This window comes from Strongylocentrotus purpuratus, unplaced genomic scaffold (genome assembly GCF_000002235.5).
Source record: "Strongylocentrotus purpuratus isolate Spur 01 unplaced genomic scaffold, Spur_5.0 spur5_scaffold_5, whole genome shotgun sequence".
Classification (NCBI taxonomy): Eukaryota; Metazoa; Echinodermata; class Echinoidea; order Camarodonta; family Strongylocentrotidae; genus Strongylocentrotus; species Strongylocentrotus purpuratus.
This window is the reverse complement of record NW_022145611.1, coordinates 29,248,473-29,274,828: the sequence shown is the minus strand read 5'-3', so window position 1 is coordinate 29,274,828 and position 26,356 is coordinate 29,248,473. Positions and strand designations below refer to the sequence as shown.

At 37.9% G+C, this 26,356-nt stretch overlaps 1 protein-coding gene across 1 annotated transcript; it reads left to right on the top strand.

The window, feature by feature from the left end:
- The first annotated feature begins 1,080 nt into the window (after positions 1 to 1,080).
- Positions 1,081 to 26,356, top strand: LOC582440 (potassium voltage-gated channel subfamily H member 1). Its single transcript, XM_030999493.1, has 10 exons — positions 1,081 to 1,305; positions 8,816 to 8,944; positions 10,406 to 10,536; positions 11,580 to 11,790; positions 12,383 to 12,570; positions 17,105 to 17,516; positions 19,122 to 19,321; positions 20,769 to 21,021; positions 21,722 to 21,918; positions 22,175 to 26,356. The coding sequence occupies exons 1-10, from the start codon at positions 1,149 to 1,151 to the stop codon at positions 23,153 to 23,155; spliced, it is 2,859 nt and encodes a 952-aa protein (XP_030855353.1). The 5' UTR covers positions 1,081 to 1,148; the 3' UTR covers positions 23,156 to 26,356.

The window sequence follows — 26,356 nt, the reverse complement described above, 5'->3', positions numbered from 1 at the left end:
ACCATTATGAATACACAATCCTTCGCTTATACCTCAGTCTATACAGTCATGTATTCAAGCCTAAACATCCGTTCATGGCGCCGGTGTTCTTTTACCCATGAGTATTTTATGTGCACATGAGTCTTTGTTGATTATCTCTGTATTTCTCTCATGATGTCGCAATACTTTCATATCTTATTAAGATTATCGATTATTTAGTCTTTTGAAGAAGAAAAAAAGTGAGACTCAAACGAGAGAGCTTGTGCATGTTTGCCGGAGATGAATGATATCATACTCTTTAGTAGCTAATGCATCTTTTTGGGATCAGAAGCAGGACACAATTATACAAAATAAAATGTTGGACAAAGACATTTGATATCATTTATGATGAAATAGCAACTTTAACAATGAATAACGATATTCCTTCAAGATAAATTTCTCGACCACCATATTTTCCGCATTTCAATTCCAAATCGGTATCATATTCGAATGAAGTTCTTTCAAGTAAATTGATGACAGAAAGGTTAATTTTGTTTTCAGTAGTTGTTAAAAAATTGGATGTGTGAATACAAACTCCCGTTCTTTATAATACCAAATCCTATCAAAATTAATGACCCACACGTTTCTATATTTGTCACCAAACATCTCCATGTTTTGTACAATTGCTTTTAATCACAAGTATAATAAAATTTCACCGAAGACTAAGAGGAAAATATGTATCACCATTAGTGAGCTAAGCACCCCATACGCTCTTAAAGAGTAAGATGGCGATGTTGCTTCAAATTACTTAAATTAATGTGATAAGGATAATTTGTATTGATTTATGCATCATTACAAATAAAACAATGTATTTCATTAAAAATATATATATAAATACTCAAAGTATTTTGTTTGGTGTACTATTAATATCTCCATTTTAATGTTGCAATTAAAACAAAGTATCAAGAAAGGAAATTATATATACAATTTAATCGTATTATATGAGGTATTGTTGTATCTCAATTTGCAGGTAATTGATTGTTTAACACATGTTTCACACTCATGTTGATACTATTGCACGTCATTAATTTCTTCCCTCCACAATTCTCATTACAGATAGCAGTTTTATTCTAGCCAACGCGAGGGTAGTGGACTACCCTATAGTCTTTAGCAACGATGGGTTTTGTAAAATGACGGGTTTCAACCGAGCAGACTGTATGCAGAGGAGTAGCACCATCAATTTCATGTATGGAGAATTGACCAATCAAGATGGCGTCAAAACCGCCCAGGAGGCCTTCGAAAAACAAGAAGCAGTTCAAGTGGAGTTACTCATCTACAAGAAGAGCAGTAAGTTGGGCATTATTTGATGGGAACAAAGGACTATAATTGTAGAATACTCGCTCCACAGCACAAGTGATGATAACCTTTAGCCTAACCCTGTATGGCCTAATACTAATCCTAATCCTAATTCTAACCTTATACACCATTAGTTTCATGTATGGAGAATTGACCAATCGAGAAGGCGTTAAAGCCGTACATGAGGCCTTCGAGAAATAATAGGCAGCCCAAGATGAGTTACTCATCTACAAGAAAAGCAATACGTTGGGGATTTTATTATTCGGGGTGGGGTAAGGGACGACTTCAGCATACTCACCTAGATAACGTAACAATAAACTTAACTAACTTATTTGTACCATTGCTTCTTCTAGACCTCTTTACTGCTACTTCTACTTTTACTGTGGCTGCGGCTGCTGCTGCTGCTGTTACTTCTACTGGTACCATTACTGCTGCTGCTGCTGCTGCTACTACTACTACTACTACTACTACTACTACTACTACTACTACTACTCCTACTACTCCTACTCCTACTACTACTACTATTACTACTACTACTACTACTACTACTACTACTACTACTACTACTACTACTACTACTACTACTACCACTACTACTATCACTACTACTACCGCTACTACCACCACTACTACTATACTACTACTACTACTACTACTACTACTACTACTACTACTACTACTATTACTACTACTACTACCACTACCACTACCACTACTACCACTACTACTACCACCACTACTACGACTATTACTACTACTACTTCTACTACTACTGCTATAGTACTACTACTTCTACTAATTCTACTACTACTGCTACTGTTATTACTACTACTACTACTACTACTACTACTACTAATAATAATAATAATAATAATAATAATGTTACTACGACTATTATGACTTCTGTACTACTATCAAAAAATAACTATTAACTATTGTTTCATTGTAAGCATGGCACCTGAACTGGGCCAATATACTTTATGTTTATTTGAGCCTCTACGCAGTTTGTTTGCAACGGACCTGATCCAAATTTTGTCTCCTAAAACCATGATCATTTGTTACAGGGAAATATTAAGATTTTACAAAAATATAAATGATGCACTTTAAAAGTTGAAGTTATTATATGCACTAACACCTGCGTGTAAGGTCAACTGATGTCAGTCTAGTGTTAACGGACATGTCAACGTGTTTGTCTTTACCACTCTCTGACTTTACAACAATAATTATCTGAAGGCGGATTAGTAACCAGAAAAGTCCTACATTTTATACAATCTACAATTTTGGTTACTCATTTATCATTCATGACCAAACGTAAAACGATGGAGCGGTGTAAGTATTGTCGGTTTACAACTCATTTATATTCATAGTTTGTCTCGCGTTCATCTCATAAAACAAATGACTTTATCGCGTTGTTGTCTGTCTCATTAAATTCTTAATAAGCTTTCTGCCAGTGATGATTGATGTTAGAGTTCCTCTTTGGAATGTCTCATATGTCTTGACATCTGTGTAAACTTCATTATTATACCTTTTTCCTCAATAAAATTGTTGGCCATAACGTCGGCAAATCCCTTTTACGCAAGCTAGAACTTCCAGAGCAAAGGTATTTATCGGTTTTAAAGAGATAATAATACATTCAGCCTTAATAAGAGGAAAATAAAGAAGAAAAAAAAAATGTTCTAAAAATCAGCAACTAACTGCACAGAAGATTTTGATTTTCATGTACACCTTTTTTGTGTAAAAGTGACGACCTAACCATTTTGGAAAAAGAAATTGTGAAAATGGGGGCATTCACGTAGAAGCATCATAAAGGTGGCTTAGTTAGAAAAGTTCATGGATAAAATGATCGTTTTCAGTAAAAAGTTGATGCCGACGGTATGTTCAAGCCAGAATTATAACCTCTATCGCCAAGGTTATAGAGTCTTTTGGGAAATGCTTTATTTATAACAAAAAGTAAGAAGAAATAAAAGGGGAACCTTCTAAATTTAACCTCCTAAATTGCTTCGATTAAAAAGTCATTAGAAGTTTCATCAATTATGCATAGTGCCCTCCAGCCGACCAGTGACTGCCAGAGTACCAAAGAGGTTTCACCTCTTGATCTTTTTATGTTCATAATTATGTTCGTCATAGAACCTTTTTTGGTTTCAGAACATTTAGAGGATGGGGGGGGGGGCACAACCGACCTTTACACCCCCCTCGAAGCCCCTTTGGCAGACCATGTGGCAGATTAGCTTTCGGCTAAACAAATTATCCAATGATGTATACTAGTGCAACAAAAACAAAAACAACAGCAACAACAACTACTTCAAATACTTCAGTGCACAACAAACGTTGACGCTGCATCGAGTGATTTTTCGTAATTTTTTAGGAATCGTGCCCCGTCTTACAAAATTCTGGAACCACCCTTGTCCCCGCTCAAACATTAGCAATCGGTTCGTAGCATTCGCCATCTTTAATCACAAATTACCTTTGTGAAAATAGGGTGAATTTTCGGTCAATACGTGATACTCATGTCATTAAACTTCATGTCTCAGGGATAAGGTTCAGAAGGTGACGGCCAAGCTCTCAAAAGCTGGACCTCACTTATAATGAGCTAATTAGAATCATAAGCGTGTGAGAAATATCACAATTCAACCTGCGTGAGCCTTATTTATAGTCCAAAAGTACAGATATAAACAGAATACGACTCACCATATATCGAACTATCTTGGTTACTTTAGTTGGTTCTATTTGTTGTATTTAGATCAACATAGGGTAGATAGTTATATTCTAAGCTATTGATGCAACATTTACAAACCTTTATTTTTAAGAAATGAAAGCAATACCTCTTATGTCTTCCTTAGAAAGCCCCTGGCTTTTATTTGCTTTTACAAAGTCATATCCGATTTTGGAAAAAATGACCACTATGTATTGATCACTCGCTACCATTCCACTCGATCACGAAGCCTCTTAAACAATCATGTACTGTACGAGAATGGATTACTAACACGTCTTGTGAAGGGGAAGACAGTGTCATTAGTGCCTTCCGGATATTCCATCTGCATGATGAAGTTATCATCAGGGGCACTTGCTAGAAAGGGGGCGTCCAACCAAAATTTGTCGAAAAATTAGGTGAAAATTCTCAAACTCTATTATATAGACTATTCTCTTTTCTGCAGTAAACAAGTCTATATGTCATGTAAATGACCCCCTGTTTGTCGTATAAGCACGGAACATTCGGATGGTAAATTTTACATTCTGAGGCATTCAAGGGGGTTATATATCACGGATCATGTACACCAAAACAGAGGACACACCCTGACCGCAGGCCGCAAGGTGTAATTCTGAAAAATCAAGTACATCAAACCCTGTTTAGTACCTCCACCAGAACTGTATTCCTACTTGATGGGGTGCAAGGTGTGACCCACCACTTACATTGAGAGGGGTGTAAAGGTGTTTGCCATTACCCCCCTACGTCATCGCCAGTGACTGATGATACTGTGAACCTGTCTATGTAGTCAACCCTCGGGTGAGTCGTAAACACTAAACGGTGTTAACTCGTCTACCTTCGTGAGAAAAACTCGGCCCGATTCGTTAAAAATTCAACAACTGTGATTGGCTAACAATTCCCCTTTGTCGGCTGCTTTATTTTTGGATTGATGACAAAGAACATGAAAGGGTATATATCACAGGAACGTTAAGAATTTAAAAAAAAACATTTTTATACAAAATTTGCTTGACGATGTAGACGGCTGAAGCACATAAGATATACGTATGTCCCTCAAATATCTATATAAAAAAATTGATAATGAAATGAATTGTTGTATCTCTCATTTCTATAAGATTTAAAATTACTAACGAAGACTATGAATATTGATAAGTCTTTGATGAATGGATGAAAGTTGTAAGTTTCATCCACACTCCCTTATTTTTAAGCTCTTACATTCAATAATGCAAGGGCTCGTTCGCCAAGTGATTTAGTATATTCTCAGAAACAGACGACCGACATTAAAATTTCAGAGGACGCAGGAAAGTTGCGCACATAGAACGTAATTCATGATGCATCATGATCAAAATGTATTTTATCAAGATAATCTCGTCTTGTTCTTTCCGTTTTCTGACCAACGTCCGTCCTTGGTAAGGATATTAAAAAAATTTCCCTGCAGTCATTTGTCTTCTACTTATATTTTACAAACGTGGCGAATACATGGACACACACACACACACACACACACACAAACACACACACCACCACACCACACACACACATATATATATACCCACACACGAAGATTGGTCACATATCTTTATCCTGGTTGAGCGCAATACAATTAGAGTAATCGGATAGGAATTTACAAAAAAAGACATATAATGATTTTAAGGATTAAGTGATTATCGATGTGCTGGAACGCCGACAATACCAATAAAAGTAATGGTTCATTTGTTTTATAATCAATTCCATTACTACACCAGTGCTTTATTCAGCACAGAGTGGAACTGGTATATGCCCCCTTTTTGTGAACCACCCCCTGAAAAAAATCAAGTACATACAGTGGTACAGTGGGTGTTTGGAGGAAGACTGGGTACAATCGCCACTTCTACATCCTCCTGTTTCTTAACGTGTGGCTACGTCACTTGTTAATATTTCCCTATCCCCTATATGTCCTATCCCCTGACAACCAATCTCTGATCACCGACTGGCACAGCCTGATTACTAATCGATCACTCACCCAATTTAAAGTAAAGAAACCTCTCTTGTATTAAGCGATCTCTCATTAGAGTGATCGATTGCCTAATCTCTGTCGTCTGCAGCCCGTGGTTTGACTTAGGTGTATTAGTCCCATTTGCAGGGAAGTGGTTTTGGTAGCATGCTATACTCGTAATGTGATACAGATAATCAGGGGATAATCTATTTTGGGTATACGTCTTCTGAACAAGAGGCGTAGCGTATTATGAGGGGGATATTTGTTTTACTTGGATGATAGCCAGGGTCATGGCAGAATATCACTCTGATATGTAGAAAACATGCATTTCGAAACAACCGTACTACAACTTCTAACATGCAATAATTACTGGATTTTTAAAGCGCCTTTTCACGAAGATACAAAGCGCTGGATACTATTATTACCCAGGCTTTTGCCGAAGCTTTCTTTCCTTTTTGTTTCAGCTAATTGAGGGACATACCTCTGTCGCGGGGCTGCGCCTCTGCATGGACAATTTTATGTGAACAGAAATTGGGAGTATAACTTGAAAGAAAAATCGTGCAGTTTTTTAGAGAGTTGAAATTGCGTTAGCATTATAATTACTTTCTAATATCTCAAGATAACCGTGAAAAGACAATCTCTTAATATGTAAAACTAATTTCAGTGTGCCTTCTGTCGGAACTAACCTTCCTTTCCTCGCCAAGCTAAAGCATCGCATGGCAGCACTTGCGGTTTTCATAATTCATTCGTATTCATGAAACCTAATCAAACATAAAGCTCATCTGGGATCGGTCACGTGACCGCATACTTCATCAAAACAGTTCCCATAACACAGCCCACACAAGTCAGACAAGGATTTTATATTTTTAATTCTCGGGGGGGGGGGGGCTGGTGATGTGGGTAGGGACAATTTGATCCTCCAAATCTCCGCAACGATGCCATGTAGCCAGATAGATAGATTTTCCCAAGCTTTTGTGTCAAAATGTATTTTCGGGAAACCGGGGGGGGGGGGGGTGGAGGAAAAGAAGTGCGATATCTGAAGGTCTTGAATTCTTGTACGAATGAGGGATGAGTAAACGTATTAACCTTTTGTCATTAAAGGAGGTGATTCAAAAGTGTCACCAAGAATTTTTATCTTGATAGTTTAAGGTCTATTATAAAAGCACATATTTTGGTCAATGCTCACACATTAGCAGAGGTAAATTTGAAATTTGTGCACATCTAGCTTCTTATAATAATTATAGTCAACATGTTGCATGGGAATCTGATTGGTCAATACGTGACTCGGTTTATTGTCTAGCTCATTATACAGATTGATTAATGGCATAACGAGATAACCACCCAACCAAAGAATCCCGTCATATTCAACTCTCTCTCTCTCTCTCTCCATCTCACTCCCGATCTTGCTTTGCCTTTGCCTTTCCATTTGCTTCCAGCTCGGCTCTTCCTCTCCCACTCTCCCTCTCTCCCTCCCTTCACCCCATCTCCCGTACTTTCTATCCGTCTCTTCAAGGCCATCCATTACCACCAACATGAAACAATTGAATGTCAAGACTGTCATGTTGATAGGGATATCGTGCGATCATTGCTGTCTGCCTAATCTTCAGCTGATTGAATGACGGATGTAAAGTGTGTCGTCGATTAGAGTTCAGTTTACCATATCAGAGTGTGTACGTCACATGCATGAAACCTATCCGATAATCACGAACAGGGGAGGCCATCACGGCGAGGGGAACAGGACCAAGTACCTCCCCCCCCCCCCGAACAAATTAAAAATTGCATCAATAATACACTAAAAACGGTCTTCATGTTACCGACAGTAAACCCTGTAATATTCTGTAGTGCACGATAATGCAAAGATTTGGTATTCCCAAATGGTAAATTTTCTATAGTTCGGTCGCTACCCCCTCTCGGATAAAGCCTCTGGAAACGAAAAGAAATCGCTGCCACTGGTCACAATCGAGATTGGTTTGGTAAAGATTTTATCCTCATGTCTTGACAGAGTCAAGTTCGTACGTTAATGACATTATATACAACTGAAGCATTGCTGAGGTAAAAAGTAAAAAGTTCAGTTAAAACAGGTATCGACAGTTTAAACGAGTTCAAAAGTATTGTTACTTAAAGGTAGCCATCAATTCATGCAAAATTCAGCACATCTTCTGTGCATTAATAACATTTACTTCCTGAACGAGTTAATATTCTCTTATTTTTTTACTTTTTGTTAGAATTAGTATATTACCTATTTTTAGAAAATGAAAAGCAGTGCCTTCAGAGATCAGCTAGGCCATTATTTCTTTAACAATACAGGAATATAATGATGCAGACTGCAATATACACATGGATTTGCGGTTTTCTATAATGATATTGTGGCGCTCTATAGCTGTCCAACGGTATGAGAAATGGCGGAGTTCTTCAAAAGCGATATTATTAAATGCGCATTGCTACTTCGAGACTATAATTTGCGCTTTATAAAAAAAATAACCTCACTTTCTATGCACACTACTTGCGACACTTTCGTTTTCAAATAGTATTCCATTGTTGTCGTCTTGTCATTTCTTCGAAATGTGACTATGTGTGGCGTTTTATTATTGATTTTTAATTTTGTAAAAGCATATCACATTTTATTGTAATTTTTTAAATAAACATAACGAAATAAATCTGCGATAGAAAAAGTGCAATTATATTAACCCTTTTCTATTTTTAATCTGCCTCCCCCTCTCTCTTTCTTTCTCTTCCTGCTTCTCTTTCTTCCCCTTCTCCTCCTCTCTCTATTCATCTCTTCACATCTCCCCCTTCCCCCTCCACCTTCTCTTTCCGTACAGGGACGCCGATGTGGACCTTAGTACAGATCGCGCCAGTCAAAGATGACAGGGAACAAGTGGTCTTATTCCTCTGTGTGTTCAAAGACATCACGGCACTCAAGCATCCGATTGAAGACAATGCCGCTAAGGGTATGATTATTACAATTTCCCCACTTTGACACAGGTCATGCGAACTATATATAGACCTTAAACGAGTAACGAGGGAACATTACCTGGATGATGTAAGGTATCAAAATTATGATGGTTGTGTTCTACTGTAAAAAAAAAAATGGCTTATACTTCTTAAATATGTCAACTATTTAGTAACAGATTTAGGAATTATGGATTTTACAGTGAAGGTATGGTGAGTATAGGTCTTCTTTGACAAATGAATCAGTTGCATGAATAATAGTAATACTAATAAAGATGATATATAAGAGTTCGGTCTTATTTACCTTACTAAGAATAGTTTCTCTCTCTCCTGCGGGCCCTGGAACCATTATTAACCCAGCTTTGCCAGGTAGCCATTTGATACACCCGGATCACAAGAGAAGAGAGACAAGGTGTCGGCACAACACCTTGTCCAAGGATATTAACATCGAGCTAGGATCGAACTCGGGATCTCTCGCAGGAGAGTCAAGAGCCTTCACCATAGGGCTCCCACTTTCAAATTTGAAATTTGAGGTTGTCCTTTAATCTACATAAAAAAAGATATTCTTATCAGCTTTAGTCGAGAGCTGTGCAACTGGGTGATTCCCACTAGCTTTGCTTTGGAGCCTCGTTTCTGCAGTGCACGTCACTATAGCTTACCAAAATAATCCACATGAATAATAAATTCTAGAACACATGCTTATGTTCTTCAAATGTCATTCATCTATAATTCAGATTTAAATGAGCTACTTATAAATAAATGAAATTGAGAGTTGGTAGAATATCATTGACATCAGGTTTATGAGCACATTCTATTTTGAAGAAAAAAAATCAATGAATGTATTATTTCCTAAAAAGATGGAGAAATTTGAAAGCTAATGAATATGATTCTCTTTTGCACATAATACATTTGAATAACTACTGTATCAGCACAGCGGGCGACGCGTCGGTCCGTCTTCCTGACGAGAACCGGCGCCTTAATATTTATCCATAAAGTCTTATAATACTCTACGGAGTGATTTGCAATTAACAGGGAAAATAGTCCCCCCCCCCCCCGATTTGACGATCCTGTTTTATGAATATTCAAAATATATTTCTTCAGAAAATACTAGAACGTACCAAGGTGTTCATGACTCATACAGTTAAATGAATTGATGAATGGAATGATGAATGGAATGAAGTAAAACATTTGCCCTACAGAGGCTTTAGGTGATTTGTGAATAAATATACACTGTATAATTATGTGGTGAATTTTCTTTAAATGGGCTTGAAGATAACCATATAAATATTCATACGATAAATACATAAAATAAAAATGTCTAAAAATAAAAATAAAAATAAAAATAACCAATGATACGTGAACAGGTCTTCTACACATGTACATGTATACTCATGGTTTGAGAGACCCTTCAAATATCGTGATTTTCTTTTGTTTTATCTCGTTGTATGTTTACATTTCAGGTGTGGGTCGGTTTGCAAAGCTTGCACGGACAGTTACCCGGAGTCGATCCGTGTTAGTACAGGTCGCTCAACATCTACCAAATATGAAGCAAGAGCAAACAAAGCAGGCACAGATTTCACAAATTTCACATGTAAGTACAAACATTCCTCTGGACATCATCTCAGATATTATGGGTGAATGAATTTGAAGTTCAACAAATTTAAAGGTAAAGACCAGTTATGGTCATGCGATTGCATTGTGAAAGAAACGTTGTGGAATCGATCAGAAAAGGTTGATCATCTAGCATCTAGCATCTGCAAGGTTCTGGAATCATCAAAATGATAAGAAATTTGGCCCATTCTTCGTAAAGTTACAAGCACTATACACAGAAAGATGTATATGGGACTACCCTATATCTCTCACAGACCATGAGAGAAACAAATTTACCAAATATATGAATTAGTAGGCGGTTTCCCGGCAAATTTGTTATCATCATGTATTAGTCAAAACATATTCTTTCACATGATTGGTAATGAGAGCTTCCATTTCATTTTTTGAAATTGGGGCGTTACCAATACTGGTCTTTACCTTTAAAAGATTATCATATTCATAAAGTGCAAGCAAAGATGATGTCCAATACAATTTGTATATAATACGCAAAAGTGATGAACATGTTAAACTTGGGGGGATCAATTAATGGTTTACCATTAATTGGTATTTAACTATATTTGCCAGACCTTCAAAACATTCATGCCACAATCCTGTCGATAAGCAGTGTAGGCGATTCCTTATCGAATTCATCAGATACTGTATGTTGCAAGAGCTGTCGAAAGTTTGAAGATGATAGAATACAATCGCAAAAATACAATTATTGGCATGGAATGTACAGTTTTCATCTTTTGATTATTATCATTATTTTCTTTTTGCGCCTTTCAATTTTTCTCTCACATTTAAGGTTACTTGATTACTTGTTTAATCAAAAAGGTATTTTTTCTGTCTGTAATGCCAAATTCGTTTTATGCATTTAATTTTATATTAAAGGCCTATACAGAGTGACAGAAATTGCGCTATTTCTTCTTGTTCATCTCATTTAAATAAAATTACAATACTTTGTTGAAAGAATGGAGGTCATGTACTAAAAATCTAAATGCTAGTCTTTCTTCTCTTTTGGTTGGTTGTCTTTCCATCCATTAGATGATGACCCTTGATGCTGAGGTCCTACCGCAGTACAAGCGAGAAGCCCCCAAGACACCACCACATATCATCCTTCACTACTGCACATTTAAGACTATATGGGACTGGGTGATTCTCGTACTGACTTTCTACACAGCAGTTGCAGTGCCTTTCAATGTGACCTTCAACTATTCTACTAACAATGAATACATCACTCTTGTAGTCATCGACGGTAAGGACGAACACGACAACGAATCACTATACGATCACCTATGAATTTTGAATTTGTGAAAAACGTTCATAGCAAGGCCCAAAGATTACCCCCCCCCCCCCCACACTCACGGAGGAGGGGGGGGGGATTTTGAGTATTTTGTTAGGGAAACAGGTTATAAAATTTCTGACAAGCAAATAAACAAACCAACAACACCAAGAGCAACACAAGCTGAATGACTGTACATGTATATTCGGGCATGTTGGGGGAAGGGGGTGGGGACAAGCGAATATGAGGATAATTGTCCCCTCACTCCTCTGCCCCCTCCCCGTAACCACTCATAAGATTGTTATTTAAAAATGTATACTATTCGTGTAATATTATGTCTTGAGATGTTTCTTACTTTTTTACGTAAAAGCCAAATTAGTAGGGCTCACACACACAAAAACAAGGATTTGCGCGTTGATCCAAAACCCACAATATGAAATTGCTTATTGTATCTGACGACGCGAAATAGAAAGTGGTAATGAACAAATAGTTCTACGGTGTTATGCTATAATTGATTTTTATCTCAAATAGTCATACTCATTTTTATTTGTTTTTTAATATTCAGGTATCGTCGATATCGTCTTCTTCATCGATGTCATCCTCAACTTCCACACGACATTCGTTGGTCCTGCAGGCGAGGTCGTGTCAGAGCCCAAAATCATACGCATGAATTATCTCAAATCTTGGTTTATTATCGATCTCCTATCGTGCCTCCCTTATGACGTCATCAATGCATTTCAAAATTCTAGTAATGTAAGTAATGTAAGTAATGTAGAACATTGTAATATTTGCAAGTAATTTGTAAGTAATGTAGAACATTGTAATATTTGCAAATCATTTGGGATCTGAAAGGACATCAGTAGAATAACGTCTTATTTTGTTATTAATTTTTTTATTAACCGTGTTTACACGATGGCAATTTTGATCGGGGTAAAGGTCGTGTTTGGAGCTAGTCGGCATAAGTATGGTTAGGTCCACGTAAAGGTACGCGTAGTGACCGTCTGAACGATAGTCGTGTTAGCTACACCGACCTTTACGCCGACTTATTTACTCTTGGATTTTTCCAGGAGCACTTACACGACTAGAGGGTAGCGTAAGTTGACCGTGTGGATGCTCTCACTTGGCACTCGGAGCATCTTTGACCTTTCAAAAGAATTGTATGACTTGAATTTTATACTTCCGAAATCAAACCTCCAGTGTTTAACACATGCGAGTTTTTTGATGCCTGAAGAGTAATTTTTTGAATGGTTTAGGAATATGTATGTTTACAATCCAAAATGAAACTTAAGGGGCTTTCACACCGGGCCTTGCGTAGAGTTGCGTAGAGTTGCGTAGAGTTGCGTAGCGACTACGCCGATCGTACGCAACCCTACGCCGATCGTACGCAACCCTACGCAACTGTACGCGGAGGGACGCGAATGGGTACGCGAGATGAACGCAAAAAATTAAACATGTTTAATTTTTTTCGCGTACCTTCGGCGTAGACTTTACTACGCAACTGTACGCCAAGCCTACGCAACTGTACGCCAAGCCTACGCAAATGTACGCCAAGCCTACGCAACAATACGCTACCCTACGCCAGTCCGACGAAGCATTAAAAACGTATGGTATAAAGATTTTTTTTTGTATATACCTGGATGTAAATTTGGCAGGTATTGATCATTGATCATTCTTGCTTGTAATTCTGTTTGTACTACTACAAGGTATTTCAGACTGACATGTTTTGTTTTGTTATGGTTTATTCAATTTGTGATAATTGACATCTCAGGCTGTTGATATAATAAACAGAGATAAGATTCATAAACTGATGCCTCATGCGAAATGTTATTATGTTTTGTGGAAATCTGTATGTATTTGTGTCGGTTTGTTTGCTTGTGTGTACGTTTGTGGTCCTGTTTGTATGTTTGTAATATAATATTGTTTAATTGAAATGAGCAAAGAAATAATTTTGTATTAAAGTATTTCTTTAAATCTAATAATTGACTAACATTTATATCATTACATTGTCACACACAATACGCTACGGACCAAGGACAACAGATATCGTCTTCAAACTTTCAGGAAACTGTTATGGAATGATATTTTACAAATGAGTGAAAAAATGGATATGGTCAACAAATATCAGACTTCTGTCCACATTTATTCACAAATCAAAATAAGCGCTCTCTTTTGTTGGCGTTTTGAGGTATCAAATCACATCACGTGACCTTGCAATGTTCATCAAAAGAAAGTTCATGTATTACCCTTTTGAATGATACATAGTACAATAATGTAGTACATCAACAAAAATGTCTGCATTTTTTGGAAAATAAAATCTTGAACAAATTAACATTACTGCAAAAATAACCTCAGCAGTTGCTAATACCTACTAAAAAAAACTGAAAATTTAACGGTCAAAAACGTGTACCAAATGCTACTATTAAAACTTATGGCAGGTTTATAAATGTTATTTTCCGCAATCACTATTTTACGCAAATTGGCGTTTCAGCCCTATTTCACGCATGCAAAAGAGACCCACTGCCCCTTGGGTGTGTCAGAATGTTATTATTATACTAAGATCAAGTTATGTTCACATGTAATAACATGTACAATTCTTTGTACACTGCACAGTTCATATTGAACTGTTTTTAACATATTTTTTTATTATATATGTTTATAAAGCGCCTATGGCTATACTCGCGTCTATAGCATTTTTACATGGCATTTTCGCACACAGTAAGCAACCGTACGCAACCGTAAGCAACCCTACGCCATGCCTACGCAAGCGTACGTAACCCTACGCCAGGCCTACGCAAGCGTACGTAACCCTACGCCAATTGCCTACGCACAGGGTACGTAACTATACGCCGATCGTACGCAAGCCTACGCAGGGACTACGCCGAAGCATCAATTTATTCATGAGTACGCAGCTTAACTTCGGCGTAGTCGGTACGCAACACTACGCAACTCTACGCAGATCCGGTGTGAAAGGGGCTTTAGGATTTCGCGGGGTTTAAATGTGAAAGCTGGGTGAGGTCGACTAGAGCGGGCGCCACCACTTCCGGAAATCACGCTTAGTAAGACTGGGTCGGTGAAAGGTCGTGTTAACTTAATCGTTGCAAGTTGGTCCGAGAAAGAGCGTATGGACAACCAATGGTGTAAGTCAAATATTCATGAAATATTTGCTGCAGGGAAAAACTTACGCCGACTAGGAAGTCACGTCTGAATATGGCTAATGTAGATTAGCACTTTATAAAGAAGGTTTCCACAAGCGTGGTAGTTTAGCCACAACTTGAAATAATTATCTAATGTATTCCTTTGTCAGCTCCCACCCCTCTCTCTCTCTCTCTCTCTTTTCTCTCTCTCTCTCTCTCTCTTTCTTTCTCTCTCCTTCTGAGCCCATCTCTTTCCTACTCTTAAAGTCTATTCCTCTCTTTTTGTCAATTTTTCCCATGTTGTCCTTATATACATGCAATGCATGATAATGAGAATCAGGTTTGATGTTATAATTGTTTGTATAACAAATCTGCTTTATCACCCTTTAATGGCATTGATAGATAAATTTGAAGAATAGACACATCACTAACATTATATGCATTACAAAAATAATTGATTGTGTTCATATCTTAATTTTACTTATTTGATTAGCATGCATTGGAACAGTTTAATGAACGATTTTGCAATGATACTATGGCTGGCATGTCAAAAGACAAAATTCTTCTCTTTTGTTGTACTCTCTCGAGAGGGAGTAGGCGCTACAGTGCAATAAAATACAAAAATAAAACGTGCATCTTATGCCATAAAGTCAAGGCCTTTGCTCTCTTTTTGGCGCTCTTACCACTGTGCTACCATGGCAACAGCATCACAACTACAAAGCACCGTCTGATACGATTTTATACATCTCTAACAAATCTTGTTTTTAAAAGACCACTCCTTTAATTTGAGGCGATTGCCTGCTTTCTCGTTACCGGCGTTGCCATGCCTTTTGATGAAAAATAGAAAAGACGGCTCTGCCTGGTATCAAAAGCTGACACAATGTCATGTGACTTTTGCTCTCTCCTGTGTCCTGTTTGTGGCTCTATCGTATACATTTCCTTTCATTCCAAGACACTTCTGACCTATTTCGTTAGCTCTCGATTGGATTCGTGTGAGGAGAAACAGGTTGTTAAAAAGCACCGAAATTTACAGTGTGCAAACATGAACACGTCAGTGGAGAGAGAGAGGGAGAGGGGGGCAGTCTTCATCAAGAAAATTGAAGTTCACAAGCTCGCTCAAGTACACAACATCTTTCTCGACAGGGTGTAAAAGAAAGAAAAGGAATTAATAGAATCATTGAATAGTCACCATTGTGCTAAAGCACGAGGATGTCTTGATTTATGTTGCCACAGTTACAAAGTTCGATCTACCGAGAAGATCAAAACCTTAAAGCTAAACATTTCATTCACTCTCATCAGGGAAGTAATGCTACATAGCTCAAAATTTTCCTCTTTATCCTCCATCCACCTTCCTTTCTCTCCCTCAATTTCTTTCTTCCTCTGTTTATCTCTCTCTCTCTTTATCTTTGTCTCTCTTTCTCTGTCTGTCTGTCTCTATGTTTCTTTCTTCCAATTTTTTCCTCTCTCCTCTCTCTCCCTCACATACGCACACGCACACACTAATACGCGCACACACAAACATACCCACACTATAGTATCTCAGCTATTTAATAATTTCGTTTTGTAAGCATAGACTACGGCATAGAGTTACAGTTAATCATTATCATATTAATTAGATGTTGAGTAAATGGAATCCCGCAAAGTGATGCCATGAGTGCATAGCAGGAAGAAAGTCAATATAATTATTGACCACATTCAATCTTGCCTCTGGGATTTCTTTCCTATGTTAAACAAATTTGATGTCTGCAAAGGGAAATGCCTTTATCGCACAACCATTATAAAGTAATTCTCAAATTTGTTACTGAAATGGATCGGTACTTCTATTTTACCCAAAAGTATACCCCATTTTATTAATTCATTTTGTAATGTGCATTAAGTATCCATAGACCTATAAAGTATGTAATGATATTCACATTGAAGTGGTTGTTAATGCGATTACAAAGGGTTTTTTTTATTATTTACTGATGTCTTACGTGTGCAAACTTGGAGGCGAAATAGTATTTAAAAAAGTTTAATCAAAGGAAAGAAAAAGTGGCGACATGCAGCTTCTAAACAGTTTCAAAGTGAGAGGGCATGACATGAAATGCCTGAATCATTATTATGCCATCAACATTTGACTAAAAACTTGCATTTCTGACTTCATTTCTCATCAGAACAAAATCAGTGGGATATTTAGCGCCCTGAAGGTAGCTCGTCTGTTACGGTTGGGACGTGTGGTACGCAAACTCGACCATTACATCGAGTACGGGCTCGCCTTCCTCATCCTGCTCATGTTAAGTTTCGTCTTGGTCGCCCACTGGTTCGCCTGCATATGGTACACGATCGGGAGGGAAGCCCTAGGACACAACGACACCAATTCGTGGCTTTGGAAGTTTGGCAACGACATGCATATGCCGTATAAGATCTTAGATAACGGGACAGTGATCAACGGGCCGGACGTAGGGATGGAGTATGTGTCGGCGATGTACTACACGATGAGCAGTCTGACCAGCGTCGGGTTTGGGAATGTGTCGGCGTATACGACCTACGAACGACTCTTTACCATCGGAATGATGATCATTGGATGTAAGTCAATTCAACAAGTAATATTCAACAAAGTTCGATATCCTATCAAAGTTTATATCAAAGCATGATTTTCGCGAAGGAAAGGGGACGTGAGCCATTCCTGCAGATTGACACTTCCCCTCCGTCAGGAGCGGATCCAGTCGGCGGCAGGGGAGGGGGCCTAAGAGGGGGCCCAATTTGAAAAAGCGGGGGTAGAGGGGGGAGGGGGTAGTGAGCACTAGTTTTTTTTATTTTTTTTATTTGGGCCCTCGAAAATAATGAAGATTTGCACCCCCCCCCCCCCCTTGAGCACCAGGCGAGGGGGCCCGTCTCCAAATGAATAAGGTGTTTTTACCTGTTTTTTGCTCAGGGGAGGGGCCCGGGTCCCCCGCCCCCTGGATCCACCAACGCCCTCCATACATTTTCGGATTCGGAGAGGTACCACAATCCAGAAAGCTGGCGGTTAAATAGAGGAAATAGATTGGAAAGGGGGTGGCAGGAGCAATTAGGCAAGGAGGTGGAGAATGAACAAAAAAACAATTGCATCGAAATAAAGTAGCCTACCGGCGCCCCTGATTTCTCAATAGAAATTCAATTCGAGGGATATGAGGTGCTTTAGGAAAACCGATAGCTCATCCATTTCCATAATTTTGTTTTCCTTGATAACACGTAACCTTGTGAATCTTTATCACAAAGGACCATGTTGTCATTGTGTTTGAGCAAAACAACGTCCATATCAAAAGATCGGAAGAGGTCTATCAAAATGATCGACAGCCATACATGCGCACGAGTAACTCTATCCTGTCAAAACCTTTTCCCGAAGCCATCCAAAACAGAACCTGCAAATTAGCAAACGATGCAAAGAAAATTACGTGTGGAGTAAGTTTCACACAAGCAGGCGAAGCATGTAAATCTGATAATATACCTTATTTGTAATTTTAATCAATTTTGTGACAGGAGAGTAAGCTATATAGAGATAAAATCCCTACATTCAACTGAATTTACTGTAAAGAAAGTTTTGGTTAAAAGTGACAGTCTGTGGTTATATGGTTGAATTGTGCATAATTCTATTTAAAACTGATTTAAATGCTGTTGTTGAAATGCCAGCTAAGCTTAAAAGTGTTAACGGATATAATTTCCCGTATTTGTTATTTAAATGCGATTTGTAAACGCACACAGAAAATAGCTCAAAATACCTACAAAGTGCAGTGAATAGTTTGGACAAAATTCGAATGAGATGTGCTAAAAGTTAGTCCCATTGTCAATACACAACCAACTTGTTACTATTAAAAAGTGATACAAAATATTATCAGTATATTCTTGTATAGCGCTCATGTGCGTCACATCGTGACGTACATGCGCCCCGGTATTTTATCCTGGTTATAACATTGTAGCCGAGCAGCTAAATATAGAAAGTAATGTATAGAATTTAGATAAGTAAAGAATGTAACGCTCAAGCATATCAATGACTCTTTGGCACCTGGGTGAGGAGTGGTAAATGAAGATTACTATATTGCCCAATTCTGATATGTTAGTGCGGAGCTGAGATTCGAACCCTTAATCTCACGATTGTAAGCCAGGTAAATGAGCCTCTATATTATTGACATACAACATTACCTTTTGCAGCTCTGCTCTACGCCTGTATCTTCGGTAACGTGACCACCATCTACCAACAATTCACCCAAAACACAGCCCGGTATCATGACATGCTACAGAACGTCAAAGAGTTCATGAAGCTGCATGGAGTCAGCAAACCACTCACCGAACGCGTGCTCGATTACGTCATCTCGACATGGTCGATGTCAAAGGGCATTGACACAGAAAAGGTATTAGTCAATAACCAAACACAATGACATCCTTAGTTGTGTTTATGATGATGTTGGCAATAATGATGATGATGATAATGATGATGATGATGATGATAGTGATGGTGATAGTGGTGATGATGATGATTATGAGATGGTGATGATGATGATGATGATAATAGCGGTAGTGGTGGTAGCGGTGGTGATGATGATGATGATGATCAGTGTTAGTGATGATGATAATGTCGATACGGGGGATAATATTGATGACGATGATGATGATAAAGGTTTTGAGTCGCCCATTAACGTCGATGAGGATGAAGAAGAAAATTTCTGTTATCAGTGGTCAATAGGCATTTTTTTGATGGCCATAAAAACTATGAGTTTTGACCACTCATTATTTCTTAATAAGAACACTTTGATAATGTTCGAAAACATTGTTTCCATCGCGTCATGCACAGCAGGATCATAACAGGTTAAGAAAGTCAATGAAAATTTCATTAGTTGCCATTTGATGCATTTTTCTTATTCATACATGAATTACATTTTAATAATTAATTAAGAGCAAAGTAAATACAGATAGCAAATATTTATGAAAAATCAATTAGCGTAACATATTTAATTATAATACATTCATTATTGCAATGTTCAAGTTCAAGTTCATTTTATTTCACATCCAATAAAAACATCATTATAACATTAAAAATACAATTATACAAAATGCAATATATATAAAATATAATAACAAATAAAACAACAACAGTAACACTAAAATTGATTAATGGGTGGAGTAGGGATGTGAGGGACCAGCAAAGGCCATTGACCTATCTAGGCTGGTCCCCTTTTTCTACAACCCCAAAAGTAAAATCTTCAATAATTAAAAGCAAAATATTGACAATATAGACATTACATTAACTAAGACATATAAACACACATACAAGGACAGGCAGAATGTCAACAACACAAATTAAAAGATGAATACTTCAAAGACAACTGCCAAACGAATTTTGTAGAAATGTAGAACTAGCATAAAAAGATATTTAACCAAACAAGCCGTCCCTGCCACGTGCAAAACACTTATAATGTGCAAAAAGTGAATGATGTTTTGCGGGCTTTTTTTGTTGTTGTGATTTCTGGCAGGATTTTATTATCATACTGATATTTTGCTGGTCAAAACCACTATTTACCGCATTAATTCAGAATTGTTTCGATCAAGATTCTTTCGAAAAGCAATTACATTTTTCCAGAACTGAAGTGAGCTCAAGTGATCGTTGTGAGGATTAGTATTTGATAGGATGTAATAATTCCTGGAATGCTTCAGCGCCTCATTATGGAAGCTCAGCTACAGCCGGGGTAATAATATGATACTTGGTATTAAGCACAGTAGAGTATATTCATATAATTGGACTTACTATTGTTATTATAATCATTTTTTTAAAATGAAATATTCTCTTTCTACTTTGTCTAGGTTTTAAGCTATTGTCCCAAGGACATGAAAGCAGACGTCTGCGTTCATCTCAACCGGCGCGTCTTCAACGAGCACCCGTCCTTTCGATTGGCCAGCGAAGGTTGTTTGAGGGCCCTGGCCATCAGCTTTCAAATGAGCCACAGTGCCCCGGGTGATCTGCTAGTACACAGTGGTGAAAGTATTGACTCACTGTGTTTCGTGGTCGCTGGCTCACTGGAGGTCGTACAAGATGACGAGGTGGTTGCTATCCTAAGTAAGTCATATACATATTGATGTCTGCGGAAGACAAGACAAGTTTTTACATTTCCATTGACGTAGGCCTAAATTGATGTTGACCTAACAAAGGACTCTTTAATCAGAGCAAAAGAATATCAATCGGTGTAACTACAAGCTAAGCGAACCGTTCCAGAATGTCGGCAAAAGGTGTCGTTTAAAAGTAGATATGTGCTTTAAGCCAGTTTCGAATCCCTTGTAGATAAGGTTTAGTGTGTCACAGTGCAAGGTCAGGGTTGAAATAGATATTCACACTGGCAACAACACGAAAACTCACACCATAGCACAGTCTGTCATCTGCTACACGGTGTAAAAGCAGTGTGAGCGCATTCCAAATCCACACTGCAATCCACGATATGTTTACAGTGTGGAACAGATCTATGGCCACAGTGTGTCAGTCGGTATAAACACATTATGTCTAGGTTGCCAACACTATGACAGTGTCCCAATCTAATACACTGAGGTCAAACTATGATGCAGTTCCCTGTGGCCAAAGTCTGTCACCCATTATGAACAATCTTGTAACATGGACATCACTATGACAGAGTTGCAAAACCTCTACTATGTGAGTTCTTTGCGATCGACCGAGTTTAATGTGATAGGAGAGCACAGTATTTTGGTAATCATATGCATGTTAATCACTCTAATTATTATTGAACTGTTAATTTCTTGGTGACCAGGTAAAGGTGATGTAATCGGAGATTCATTCTGGAAAGAGCTAAACCTTGGACAGTCAGCTGCTAATGTCAGGTCATTGACGTACTGTGATCTTCATAGCATCACGAGGGATGATCTTCTAGATGTCCTTGATTTCTACACGCAATTTGCCACTTCGTTCGCTCGCAACATGGTGCTTACCTACAACCTCAGACGCAGGGTAAGTCAATTTCGATGGAACCATTTAGATCCCATTGTTCATTTGGTTTCATTTCTTGGACTGATCGTCAACAGTTAAAATTTCAAACTTCATTATCCTGTAATAAAGCTCACTTGATGCTTGAAAGTAGTATTTCATTTTGATGTTATATGTTATCCACATAACAAATGACTGCAGAAAAAAGTTTCAAAGTTCAAAAGAATTTAAAAAATAATTATGGGATAATATTTGTTCTCTCCACTGCTTGTATCTACAGCTCATTTTCCGGAAAGTAGCTGATGTCAAAAGGGAACAGGAAGAGGCAGAGAAACGGAAGAACGAGCCTCCAATACCAGCTGATCATCCTGTCAGGAAGATGCTCAATAAGTTTCGGAAACTCAGTGACGTACCTGATAAAAAGCCTCCAGCATCGGCAATAAGGAAACCGAGAGGGGATACAAAGGACATTGAAAAGGGAGACTCACATGCTTTGAGCAGAGTTCCTGAGCACCAAACGCCACCGCCTTTAGCAGCGATTGGGAGGGTTAAATCTGTAAAAATGCCAGACGCACCGGTAAAAAGACAAGACAGTACTAAAGAAGTGCCCGAAACCAAATGGGGACCGTTAAAGAAGATACCTCTTCGAAAAGCAGAGAGTACGGACAGTGGGATCCTCCGCAGTGAACAAAGGCTCGATGAGATTGGTAGGAGTGATAGCAAGGAAGGCAGTAGTTCAGTAAGTGCTGCCAGCTCGGATAATCATCTCTTATCCAGTCTCATGGAGATTAAACTTGAACTGAAGGAGGAGATCGAGAACCTGGGGATGAAGATGAATCGCTTAGACGATCAGATTGCTGACATCATCAAAATCTTCTCACCAGACGTATCACAGTACTCGTCCAGTATGGCCAGCTCAAGTAGTTCCCAAATGGGATCTTGTAACGAAGTGCCCTTGAGTTCACCACAGAAATCTCCTATGGTTGTCCAGGTTAGGGAACATGGTGAGGCGTCATCGGACAGTAGCGGTTTGGGTGAGCAAGGAAGCCTTAGTGTGACATCAACAGGTTCGGCAACATCAAGGCAAACCATATCTAGCAATGGAGGTCGAAGTCCGACAGCGATAACCGGGCGTCGGGGACCTCCACCTGTAGAGAACACGTTGAACCTCGTTGAACACGATACCCAAGCCGATTCAGGTTCCTCATCTGAGATTGAGTCCCCGCCAAGTCCAGGACCAAGGGGCAATCCAGAATTTTGATCTTTCAAACTCTTTGAAAGCACAAAAGATTAAGGACTTTTTTTAAATAAAAGGCCAACGGAAACTACAAAAATATATCTTGAAAAATCCACCCCTTAATCTTCGAATTATCTTGGATACTTTGGGTAGTGGCATCAATAACGGGAAGACTTCACAATGCACCCTGTCGTAAAGTACATATTGACCAATACTTTGAAAGAACAAAGATATCAGTGAGAACAAAATGTAGTTCAACCAAGTCGTCGCACCCTCACACTGTGGTGCGTAATTGCCACAGTGTGTCAAATTATAAATTCACCGCCACAGCAGTGTGAATACAGTCTTTTCACACTGTCAACGCTACATAAATATTACAGATCATGTCTATAGTCCTACTGTGGTGCGTACTCACTTTGATTTTCTATGTGACCACAGTGTAATACAGCATCCATACTGTAACAAAACAGAGTGAACAAAACCTGTTCACATTGTCAACTGGAATGTCACACTGTGATGCAGATACAATGTGATTCTCGCTGTGATCCCAATATACTGTGAAAACACTGTGAACACAGTCTGCCCACACGGACATCAATGTGGAAATGTACTGAATTCTCCTCTGTTGTCACACCGTGATGTGTACACACTAAGTTTCGTCTGTGGCTGCAGTGTGTGTCGTTGCATCATTATACAGTGGAAACAGTGAGAACAGAGAAAGTGCTCACTGTCCATAATATGAAAGTGTTCCAAATCTGCTAAGTTATCACACAAAGAATGACACTTATGTTCTTTACAGAAGGGCAACCATCATAATTATGAGTCAACAAAATTCTCAACTTCTTTTGCTGAATATATATCAAGGGTAAATCTTAGTTGTTGTATGTTGATGTGATATGTTACTACCCGGAAGGGTAACAACTACCCACATTTTCTACATATTCTTAATCATATCAATTTATCATTGCATTTACAAGACTTTTTTATGCTAATGCCAAATTCTCCTGTAATCATCTTTTTTGTTTTACTTAATTCAGAATTAGTTCTTCTTGTTTTTTGGACAGATCAACACATTAAAAACGTGTTCTAAAACTCCCTACCAACTGTTTTTGCAGTATCCTAAGCTGATTATGTTATTTACAGAGACCAATCCGTAAATTTACAAAAGTCAGTTTTGCTTTAAAAGTGCAGGTTTAAAAAACATAATGATGTACTGCAAAGACAAATATATATTAAGTTGTTAGCATTTAAAGATGAGCGGGATACGGATGTCATAGAACTCTAGCCCTCTGTGCCCATATTCATAAAACCATACTAAGCCTAGCTGTCAACTATGAACTGCAGCCTATGTAATTAGTTTACAATCAGCTTAATAAGATTTTATGAACATGGGCGCTTGCTTCTAGCATCAAATATTACGGTGTTTTTTTAACGCAATTCCAAAAATTCTACCACTCAATACATCCGATCTTTAAACGAATAATATAAAATCCAAATCTAAAGTTGTTCCAATTAAAATCCTATCAGCAATTCTTCGTTTTAACAGAACAAATCAATGGCGTGCTGCAGATACAAATCAACAACAACACTACACAAATAAAGATGAACTATAACCTCGTGATTACTTCATCAAACAAAATCTACGTATTGACCTCTTTGTTCAAATTTATTTTTCTATTTTTAGAAAAAGCGTGTACATAGGTAGATATTAAAATGATGAAAATATTGTAGTATGCTAATATGTTCACTCATTTTTCTTTGTTAATGAAGCATACATTTCGAACAAGGATTGGAGAGATATTATGGTTTATACTTTTATATTGAAGGTTAATTTGTTGCACCAAATTAGGGGTCATCTTATCGGATAACGATTTAATCAATTTATACCTCAGCCACACGGCCAAAATAGTCCGACTCGTCACGAAACTGACCGATTTCCGATGGCCACTGGGGGTAATGCATTGTTTTGTATCGGTCTTTTGTCGGTCTTGTTTCGGTCTGACTGGTCTATAAACAACTCATATTATGATTTGAACAAAGATACGTAAAGGATATATATCGACAAAGTCGAGGTCTGAAAGGGGGTACAGGGCTTAAAGCTAAACTCTTATTTATTTCACGAAACTGAAAAGTGCTGTTGGTTCTAGGGCTATTAGATGAAGGATATAGGCGACAATCTTTCATGAAAGAAATGAAGGAATACAGTAAAATGTTTATTATTTGATGAAAGCAGATAATGATGAAATCATATATTCCAGGTTTAGACTGCATAGATGTTTTTCTAGATAAGGAAACTATCGATCTTTCATCTCGTAATTTATGCACATAGAGCAAGTAAGAAACAATCAAGTGTCAAAACAAATGGAAGTATTCCATTTGATTACGATATTGTTGTATGATGTAATCACTTATACATGTTGTACATACACATTGCGTTTGCACGTATTCAGTTTATGAAAAACAATATTTTATACGTATCGGAATTCCCGCTATTGACTCTTTGAGAAATCTAAATTACCGATGCACAAAATCATCCTGTTTCTCTTATCATTACTCTCTTTGATTTCATGCGAGATTGATAATTATGATTACTTTCAGGTTTTTGAACTCTTCTACATCAAGCTTTACAAAGCATCGTCCGTCGAAGCTGAAGATGGTCATGTAAATATACAGTATATAGTGCTTTTATGTCGATATGGGCAACGAAAACGAGGATTATCTACGTTCATGAATTTATGTCGTATTCAGATTATGTCATAACTTGCGCAATATTTAGAGTTTATATCAATGTAAATAGAAATATAGCCTTACAGATAATACAAACTTTTCATTCTTATATCATCGTGATCTATATATTTCTTAGAAAAATATATATTTGTCGTCCTCGAGCGTTGCATTTCTCACGAGATCTTCATATTCGGATTACTTCAATTATTTAATGAAATTACTGTGGGTGTGTGTTGATTTTTTTTTAAACTACCGAGACAACGTTGTGCCCCTCCCAATATCATGACTTAATTTCTTTCCATCCAAAATGAAACTTCCTGTGTTTATGATAAAACATAACATTTCAAATTTTGATGGTTTAAATATGGTTGGGGTTATTCTTTTTATTCAGAATTGACAAATCATAATACCGAGTCTCTTACACTAATACCTTTTTTGGTGGGGGGGGGGGGGTGGTTTGATCACAATATAATGGAAGTCGCTGAATATAATCATAAA

Bases quoted from the DNA above. Each gene is read 5' to 3' on its own strand.
- LOC582440 (XM_030999493.1), top strand. From the start codon at position 1,149: ATGACGGGTTTCAACCGAGCAGACTGTATGCAGAGGAGTAGCACCATC. The intron at 8,945-10,405 runs GTATGATTATTA...TTTACATTTCAG, and splicing joins TGAAGACAATGCCGCTAAGG to GTGTGGGTCGGTTTGCAAAG. The intron at 21,919-22,174 runs GTAAGTCAATTT...TTGTATCTACAG, and splicing joins CCTACAACCTCAGACGCAGG to CTCATTTTCCGGAAAGTAGC.